General features: G+C 37.8%; 1 protein-coding gene across 2 annotated transcripts; it reads left to right on the forward strand.

Moving 5' to 3' along the window:
• Nucleotides 1-915: 915 nt before the first annotated feature.
• On the forward strand, nucleotides 916-7,907 carry LOC148869279 (myb family transcription factor EFM-like). 2 transcript variants are annotated; one of them, XM_088967875.1, is made up of 5 exons: nucleotides 916-1,449; nucleotides 1,850-2,473; nucleotides 2,648-2,724; nucleotides 2,922-3,416; nucleotides 6,225-6,770. In XM_088967875.1, exons 1-4 carry the CDS (start codon nucleotides 1,260-1,262, stop codon nucleotides 3,393-3,395), a joined length of 1,365 nt encoding a protein of 454 aa, XP_088824001.1. In that variant the 5' UTR covers nucleotides 916-1,259; the 3' UTR covers nucleotides 3,396-3,416; nucleotides 6,225-6,770. The 2 variants fall into 2 exon arrangements, with proteins under 2 accessions (XP_088824001.1, XP_088824002.1); XM_088967876.1 differs by lacking the exon at nucleotides 6,225-6,770 and adding an exon at nucleotides 7,156-7,907 and having other exon boundaries at nucleotides 1,096-1,449.
• Nucleotides 7,908-9,967: the final 2,060 nt, after the last annotated feature.

A 9,967-nucleotide genomic window follows, 5' to 3' on the forward strand; every position in this document is an offset into this window, starting at 1 on the left:
CTTAGAGGCTCCCCTTTTTATTCTTTTTGAGGCTTTGTTTTTGCTTCTTTAAGCTTTGTGGGTGTGTGGTTCCCTTAGTTTAGATTAGAGTCGTAGAATTGGAACTAAGATATTCCTTACTTGGAGGGCTGGAGGCAAATATAATATTCCTTTTTGTGTGTAGGTTGCAATTAGATATTCTACCATGTATATTAAATCAAGCACATTATACCACTTTTGAAACCCTAAAAGAAAAGTGAAGGGTGATGAATAGATACTAAAACACGTTTGAATATGTCTCTCTGGCTCTTCTTTTTATCAATGTAAATATTGGTATATGCCCTTTTCAAGCTTTGCTTTCATCAATTTATGCCTTAATTAACTACTAATTAAAGGTGGTATCATTTGTATTCTAGTTTATATAGGAGAACCAATACTAAGTTCATCATGCCTTCAAATGCTGCTACCATGAAATGATCATCACAACCATCCAATCTGCCTCATCAGCAGCATTGTCATCATATATTGCATAAATTTGTTTCACCAATTCAGGATCCATGACCATAAGAGTTTGACAAAAGTTTTAATGCCGACTATCAAGCTAATACAACTCTTATCTTTTATCCGGGCTTGAAATCAACTCTCTAACCAAGATAAGCTCACACGGGTGGACGGGTGGAGTTATCTCATGCTTGCTAAAACACAAAACACAATTGTATTAGATAAAACATGAATAGGGGAAAAAGTCGGATTTTTTTTTTTTTTTTGAGGGGTTCAAATTTCAAAATTTGAGAAGAGGAATTACAACCAAAAAGTGGACAAAGCATAGGACGACAAGAAGAAGAAGAAGAAGAAGAAGAAGAAGAAGAAGAATCTTTTTAAATGGTGATTTGCAATAGTACAAAGAAGACCCCAAAGGTTCTAAAACCGGTCTCTAAGCACATGACCCCCTCTCTGTCCAAACCGGATTCCTTCTCAGAACACCCATTAACTTTTGCCTTTGTTCTTTGTAAGAAGTTACCATACCCTTGCTTTATCACCTGCTTTTCTTTCCAAAACCCAACTTTATTCCCCTCGAACTCACCTCTAAAAAGAAACCATCCTCCCCCTATCCACATTGTGTTCACAAAAAAACAATCTCTCTCTCTCCCACTTGAATTCACCTCTTCAAAAAGAGCAAGCATCTCCTCATCTCAACTTGTTGTGAGCAACCGGGGACATGCACATTAACGACGAGTGAGCTTGCTAGAGAGAAGACTGAACATTTCACGACGTAAATTATGGGTTCGCCTGCAGAACTAAGTCTAGACTGCAAGCCCCACAGCTATTCTTTGCTGCTAAAGTCCTTTGGAGAACAGACTGATCAGACTCAGAAACTCGAAGAATTCCTTTATCGTCTCGAGGAAGAGCGACTCAAGATCGATGCATTCAAGCGTGAGCTACCCCTCTGCATGCAGCTTCTCACCAATGGTAATTCTCTCGTGCTTCGTATTATAACCGATGTAGCACGTTGCCAAGTATCAACAAACAAAGCAATCGGAGAAGATATAAAAACATCAAGATCTGATTAATTATGCTCGCCTCTTAATCACTAGGATTTAATGATCGGAACTGTTTTTCCTAAGAATGTTAGAATTAAGCACAACAAGAACTACTATTCAAGATTCAAACAAGGTTCTTCAATTCACTTGTATATATGCAGAGCTAGCTTTTACTTGCGACCAGTACTGCATGGATATTCATCCCATCTCATCTACAGTGAGATATATATATATATAGCTTCCCTTTTCAAAGATATGATTGGATTGATATGTAATTAATTCGAATCAAGCATATCTGTGTTTAATTAATCATCAATTTCTCCTTTCAGCCATGGAAGCTTCAAGGCAGCAGCTACAGACCTACCGAACAAACCAGGTGCCAAGGCCAGTCCTTGAGGAATTCATACCCCTTAAACATTCGGCTTCTGATCAAGGATTAGAGAAAGCATCTACCGCATCAGAGATGGCGAGTTGGATGACAACGGCACAACTGTGGAGCCAATCGAGTGATGGAAGCAAGCAGCAGCCGGCCACGGAAGCTTCTGCAAAAGAAGTAGGCGACCAGTGCTTCAGTGTGAGCCCCAAGCTAGCTTTAGACAGCAAGCAAAGAAATGGAGGAGCTTTTCTTCCCTTCTCAAAAGAAAGGAACACATGTGCGAGTCCTACTTTACGGAGTCTTCCCGAGTTGGCTCTTGCCTCAACGGACAAAGAGATGGAAGACAAGAAATGCTCAGAGTCCGATAATGCGGTGTCAGTGTCTTGCTCGAGGAGAGAGAATTCCAGCAAGTCTAATGCCGGAGGAACGGCCACCACAGAGCAAGGAAAGGGAGGGCATTCCGCAGAACCACAGCCAGCGACGACAACCCAAACTAATAGGAAAGCAAGGAGGTGCTGGTCGCCGGATTTGCACCGACGCTTTGTGAACGCCCTCCAAATGTTGGGTGGTTCTCAAGGTAATGAAAAAAAAAATCAATAACAATAATAATAACAACAGGAGGAAGATTTGAGATTTGCTCTTCTTCTGATTCTTATTACAGTTTTAGGAGAATTAAAAACTTGTTCTAATATTATTATCAAAATTATATAAGGATAACAAATTGACTCGTTTTTGTTAATTACCAAAACAGTTGCCACCCCAAAGCAAATCAGGGAGTTGATGAAGGTTGATGGCTTGACTAACGATGAAGTAAAAAGCCATTTGCAGGTATTTAGACTAGTCCTCTCTCTCTCTCTCTCTCTCTCTTGTGGTACACTGAACATGCATGCAGAAAGCATGGAGAAATTCCCTCTGCTTCATGTTCACAGTTCACTGAATGTGTAGTTCGTACTTAGTTGGTACCCAGAAGCCACAGATTGATGATATTCGGTACATTATTGATGGGAGTTATGTATTTGTTTCAGAAATATAGACTCCACACTCGAAGGCCGAGCCCAAGCCCTCAAGCGGCTGGAACTCCGGCACCGCAGCTTGTAGTCTTGAGTGGGATTTGGGTCCCACCGGAGTACGCGACGGCGGCAGCAGCAGCAGCTCACCCTGCTGCACCGACCATCTACAGCGCACATCCAGCTTCCCACGCTTCAACACACTACTGTGCACCGGCCGTGGCGCAAGAGTTCTATCCGACACCTACGCACCAGCTCCACCATAGCCTTCAGCACGTGTACAAGGCATCGTCTCAGACCCACAGCTCCCCGGAATCCGATGGTAGACCGGCCGGAGATGGGTCGGAGAGCATTGAAGATGGGAAGTCCGAGAGCAGCAGCTGGAATAAAGGCGACAGTGGTGATCAGAATGGAGGAGAAAGAAAAGGGTTGGCTTCACTGAGAGACGATGGAGATGAGAGCAATGGAAGTGAGATCACTCTCAAGTTCTAGACATAGTCTTTCTTACTTCTGGTATGCAAGCTACTATGAGGCTTCTTTTATCCTCTTTCTTTTTTGCTTTTTTGTTTTATTGCTTTTCTGAGACTCAGACTGAGAGTTGGAGTCTTGGAGAGGGTAGTAGAAGGGGCAGAAAAGAGAAAAGCGAGTGTTTGTTTTGTTTTTCCATCTTTACATTGTTATTACTTGTTTGGTCATTGGTGACTGGACATAGCCTGAGAAAATTTGTAGTTTGGAATTACATGATTTTTGGCGTTTTAGGGCTTTTCCACTTTATCTTACCAAATGACGGATTTGACCTCTGTCTTCTTCCATAATGGCGGGTCCCCGAAAAGGATGACTGCGTACCTTGAGGCGAGAAAGCCCGTGAATTTTGTCTTTTGAGGAAAGAGACAACTCATGAAAATTTGGAACAGTAAAATTATTAAAATCAACTATTTCTGAATTCTAAATTCCGATGCCAGGTAAGAATAAAATAGAGCCCGACCCGATATCTCCCATCAGCAAATTGAAGGGTTAACGGCCGCAGATTGCATGATAAACTCGGTTTAGGATAGGGTGTCAATGGATTGATCCTGTGTTCGACCAATTAGGTCTACTGAGTTCGGATAAGTTGTGATAGATCCTTGGGTAAGGTTTTCAATGGGTTGAGTTTGGGCCGGGGCAGGGTATAAAACCCATTCAAACAACCCGGACCTAGCACACACCTAGAGCCTAAAATCGACCTATTAGGGATGCCAATTTTTCCCGTAAAATCAACACCTTGACTTCTTAATCTCAAACGGGACAAGGCAAAGATGGGAAAAATATTTTTGCTCTGAGATATTTTTGTCATGAACGGGGTTTGCATATAATTCTCCAAATTAGTAAAATATTCCTAGATTTAATGTTGAATTTTAAAATATCTCTAAGTTTTTCCCAAATTCTTAAAATTTTATAATCCCATAATTCCATTTCTTAAGTATCCCAAGTTGTCATAATTAATTTATTTTTAGGTAGTTGCTTTGGGGCAGAGAAAATACGGGGATTCCCCATCCCCAATAGGGAGTGGGTGCCCTACCCTAAAGCCACCCCAATGTCATTCCTACAACCTACCAGTTGCCAGGTTTATTGAGTCTCACATAGGATTGTAATCAGATCAGATCCAGTTACATCTGCATCCACATCTGGTTATCAAACTTTGGGTCTAAATCTAATCTAAGGGTCTACTCGTTTCCTTTTAATTCTTATCTCTTAAGAGAAATCTTTTAACTTTAAGAGAAAAATGGTTGTCCATTTCCTCTTATATCTTGTCTCTTAAAATACAATCATACAACATTTTGTTTTTCAATGATATCCCAAAAAGACAAACAAAAACTCTCATATATGAGGTCAAAATGGATATTTGATAATTTTCAAAATTCAGTATTTAGAACAACATTCTTTGCATTCAAAGTTTAGATGAAAGAAAAGTTCACCAATATCAATATACCTCTTAATGTAATTATTGCACTTTCACATGTTAGACTTCAAAGCAAACGAATAAGTCCTAAATATGAAATATTGGACGTTAGATTGAATTTGGATTTAATATGTATCTACCTTATTGTGTTTACAGTGACAAATTTTAAAAAAGGTTTAAAAAACTAATTGTTTATAACTTATAATATAATTGTATCTACCTTATTGTGTTTATCAGTTATAAACTTTACCAATTATAAACTTTATATAATTGTACAATATATTTATATATACATAATTACACTACATTTAACCCCATCCAATCCAATTATTAATCTGATACAAATTCTAATATTCAAATCTAGAACAATTGGATTTGGAGTCGAATCAAGTACCAGACATATGGAGTCCATTGACAACCCTAACCTTACCTAGTAAGACTTATAATATAGAGGCCTTTATCCAAGTAATTTGATAATAAATCTGCAATTTTTTTGCTCTCATACATACATATATGCAACCATAGTTTTGAAAACTGAATTGGACCGGATGGTTGAACCGGTTGACCTGGGAACCGTCTAAGTAACCAGATCCATTTCACCCTAAAACCGCTCCTGAGCCAAAAACCATTGACTTGGTCAGTGACCTGTTGACCTGGGCGGTTGAATTGTCGAACCATCAACCCAAATAAAATTTTTTGGCCATTTTTTATTTTAATTATTTTTTAAATCAGAATGAACCATTCGTTGGAACCAGATGATCAGACCATTCAACCCAGGAACCAGTGGCCAAAACGGTACTATGCCTGGTCTAGTTTTTAAAACCTTGTATGCAACTCAAATCAAGTGCTTCCACCTACTTAGATAAAACTAAAACCAACCAGTGCTGCTGCTTGAACCAAGTTCCACTGGAGTGGGATGCTCACGTTTTTATTTTTTATAGTTTAAATTAGATGAACATTGATGTCACCAGTTGAAAAATGGTTGAACCAATTGAACAGGGTCCAGACCAAAACCAGTCCATTGACACCCTTACTCCCAAGGAGCAGATGGTTAAGATTGGAAACATGTTCAATATCAGTGTCCATTATAATTAGAGGTGTACTACTACTGTTCTGGATTGAACTAAATTTTTAGGGTAAATTGCATATTAGTACCTTGTGAGGTTAGTTTTATTTTAGTACCCAAATTTTAAAATGTATCCATGTAGTATCTAAACTTTCAAAAACTGTCAATTTAATATCCGATATTAACAGTCTGTTAGTTATTTGTATCATGTAACGACATATATGACATATTTTTTGAAAATATCAAAAATACCATTTTCTTCAAAACATTAAATATTTTGGTTTTTTCCCTGTTTTCCTTTGTCTGTTGAATGAAGAGAACACTACCAACATGATCTCATATCCACAAAGAAAACTTCTTGGAAGACTATATCTTCTTAATCTCAAATCTGAACATGAAGCACAAGAGTGAGGAGAAGAGTCAGCAAAATCTTTGGTTGTAGAAGAATGGCGGAATCACTGATGTGGAGGATAAATGATCCATGGACAGCTATTGTATTTCCCTCTTAATTTGTTGCAACTTCAAAGAGGAATCATTGATGTGGAGGATCGGAAGCAGAGAGAGCTTTGTAAAACCAAGTATAGGAAGAAGGATGAAATGGACAAAGGAATGCAGATTTTAGATTTTGTGGCAGAGCTTCAATCTCAACCACTTGTTTTTTTGGTAATGGGCTACACAACATGGGGTATCCTTGTGGTTGTTGACAATGCAAATCAAGTAAGAGAGAGAGAGAGAAAGAGAACCAATTTGTTGAATTTATCTTGAACTGAAGCTCATTTTTTTAAGGGTACAACTCTGTTATTGTCTCAATTAGCAAAATGAAACTCCATAGATGAATTGCTATTCATTATCAGTAGATGAATCCATTATTGTCTCATTAAGGGGACTCATCTAAGATGGAATATGAAGCAGAATTTATGAGATAATTATAACGAAGAAATCATTATCAAACTATCAAAAATTTATGCATATAGAAATTGATTAACTGTATCCTTATTATTTATATATTATCTTAAACTATCCTTAAGTTTTCTGATAATTCTCAAAAATCTCCCTTACATTAGTTCACCATCATACACGTTTGCATGTAACATTAAGTGAGTAATATTTTTGTTTAGTATTCCTAAAATACCCTTTTACGGTTGAAAATGCTCCTTTTTTATTTTGGGCTCGTTCAGGACCGGACTCTATATCTTCCTGTTCTAGATAAAGAAGGATGTATTTCTGCTTGTCTGGATGTCCTGCAGATAATTCATGCAGCAATTTTCATGTCTGAGGGGAGCTCTGGAGCTGTCAATGACATGGCACGCACAATGGTGCAGAAATTCTGGGATTCTGCACTTAACCTTGAGCCACCAGCTGATGAGTTTGACACTCACAGTGTACTTTTCTGCACTAATGGCGTCCAAAAGTGGAGATCCTGGAAAATACTATCCATCTCTTGGTCTTGGGAATACTTTTGCCTTTAAATTGAAGGATAGAAAGGGAAGGATTGTATTCATAGATTTAATTCTTGTGCAGAGAACTTGGATGAACTTATTTCTTCCATCATGCAGAGGACGGGGACTGAAAATGTTGAACGCCCAGAGATCTTGTATGAAGATGATGAAGGCGACAAGGAATGGACATACTACAATCTTAAAAGTGCGTATCTATTTCCTTGGGTTTGAAGGGTGGTCCTGTCAAAGCTTTTTCCTAGTACAACGATGCCAATGCAAGAAAAGAAGAAATAGATTGCTAAATATTACAAGAGCTTACACGGTCGCTCCTCCGCATCAGATTTCCGGTGATGCTTCCATTATAAGATTCTGAGATTCTTATTTTCATTTCCGATGCCGTTTCAACTCAGGTAAGGGAGATGGCAAGAAGGATGCAGGCGGAGGAGAGGGCAAATTCAACATTTGCTTTTTCAAGATAATATAAAATGTAAACACTAAGGATTGAATTAGTCAAATAACTAAATCATAAGAATAATTTAAAAAATCTGCCTTTAATCTAACCCCCGAGAGACGTTTAGGTATGGTTTTCTGCATTCCCACTTCATGCTTTCACAACTATTGACAATTGATCAAACAAATCTCTTACACAAACTAGGATTAGTTGAACGATTGGCTCTATATGCCTGTTAACCTTCTATTTTCTTCAAATCAAAGTAATTAATGCCCCCTGCCTGATTCAACCATCGTACTTATCAAGGTTAGGAGGGAGGAGCGTTTGGCTCAAGGACCAACAGAGAAAGCCCCACTGTCAGCTGCTCCTACTTCTCAAACCTTCTTTATTTTTTATGTAGTAGAGATGTTTTGGGCAGCGCTGCAATTTCTGTTTTCGGTCCTTTGTTTGGTCTTATTTGTATTCCAGAGCTCTTTCTTTAATGTTCAAGGCATTAGGGAGGTTCGACCAAAAAAAAAAAAAAGGTATTAGAGAGGTTTAAACATTTAAGCCTTAGGAGTTAGGACTTTGTTTTTTTTTCTTTTTTTTTTATAATAGATAACACTCGGCCTATTTTTTTCCCAATTTGCATGTTCAATATTTGATAGATAAAGATAATTAGATGACATGTGAAATACATTTTTGTCATTTTATACTTCAGTTAAGGTTTTTAAACTAAACTGACCGTTTTTAAAAGTTGAGTACTGCAGTGGTATATTTTGAAATTCGATACTGAAGTAAGACTATCCAAAATACATGCAATCAATTTACCCAAACTTTTATAAATGCCATCTTTCTAAATTGACTGTTATAGAGTGGAGTTACACCTGAAAAGTAAGTCTGAAACTGCAATTCTACCTTTTTAGAAGAAACAGAATTACCATGGATTGAAGAATATGTACAAGATTAAAACAACCCCCAACCCCGAAAAAAAGGAAGAAAAAAAAAAAGAGAAAAAGACGCTCTATCATAAATAAACAACTACTTGTTGTGTGCGGTTCGGCCCAAACAAAGCCGTGCATGTTGGGTGGGACTTGGGAGGTGTATCCAGGAGTGTGGTCTTTGTAGAATTGCAGAGTATGTACTTGTATCAACTACTATGCCAATAGATACCGTATATCTTAACAAAACAAAAGTTGCAGTCATGATAGAATTTGGAAGAGGCTCCCGCAAATACGATATTCCGAATAGCCCCCTCATGGACTGGCTTCATTGAGCAATTTAGGGTTGCAAGCCAGGTTGGCCCGAGTCAATAGTTTACACTGTTTCAGCTTGGGCCTGTTGAAAATTTGACAAATTCCCAATCCTAATCCGAAAAAGTTGCACCCTTAAGCAATGCTCAAGTAATTGTTTGGGAATTAGTCTATTAGATTTTACAATTAAGGATCCCTTTGATTCAAAGTCAGAATCCGAATTAGAATGGTCTATTCTCATATGATAATTGAAATCGGCTGAAATGAAATTTCATTCCCAAGGGAGGGGGAGGGAATGGCCATTTCCTCAATAGGGGAATGTCATTCTACCAGGAATGGGAATGAGATTCCGATTCTGTCCAACCAAACAGTTGGATTCAATTCCGATTCCAGACCCTATTTTGTGTTTTCACCAACCAAATGGGCCCTAAAATTTGCATCCCAGCAAGTTATTTGGGGGGGACCTTCTTTAGAAGGTGCATATCAGTGGGTTGGTGAGGCCGTGAGGGGGAAGAATGAGACTTTTAGGGGCTCCATGGGATTTTGAGCTCTATTTCTACCCACAATTAGGGGTGTTCATGGTTCGGTTAAACGAATTATGGGCATATTTTGCAAACCAAACCGGTGTTATTGGTTTTTCCATTTCTCCAAACCGAAACCGAACCGGTACCACTGGTTAACCAGTCTGCCAGTTTCGGTTTTTGACCAATTTGGTTCTTCAGTTTTTCGGTTTTTTATATTTATAAAATATATTATATAAATATATGTATAATATTATATTTTAAAAATATATAATATATTTATAAATAGATTATTATAAATATAAGTATATATTTATACATAATATACAGAAAACATATAACATATTAAGAATATATATAAAACATACATATAAATATATACTGATCGATTCAACTAACCATCAGTTTTTTGTAAG

Source organism: Nelumbo lutea, chromosome 2, assembly GCF_056320005.1.
Source record: "Nelumbo lutea isolate HS-2025 chromosome 2, American lotus-T2T, whole genome shotgun sequence".
Classification (NCBI taxonomy): domain Eukaryota; kingdom Viridiplantae; phylum Streptophyta; class Magnoliopsida; order Proteales; family Nelumbonaceae; genus Nelumbo; species Nelumbo lutea.

Bases quoted from the DNA above. Each gene is read 5' to 3' on its own strand.
- LOC148869279 (XM_088967875.1), top strand. From the start codon at position 1,260: ATGGGTTCGCCTGCAGAACTAAGTCTAGACTGCAAGCCCCACAGCTAT. The intron at 1,450-1,849 runs GTAATTCTCTCG...TTCTCCTTTCAG, and splicing joins CATGCAGCTTCTCACCAATG to CCATGGAAGCTTCAAGGCAG. The intron at 2,725-2,921 runs GTATTTAGACTA...TATTTGTTTCAG, and splicing joins AAGTAAAAAGCCATTTGCAG to AAATATAGACTCCACACTCG.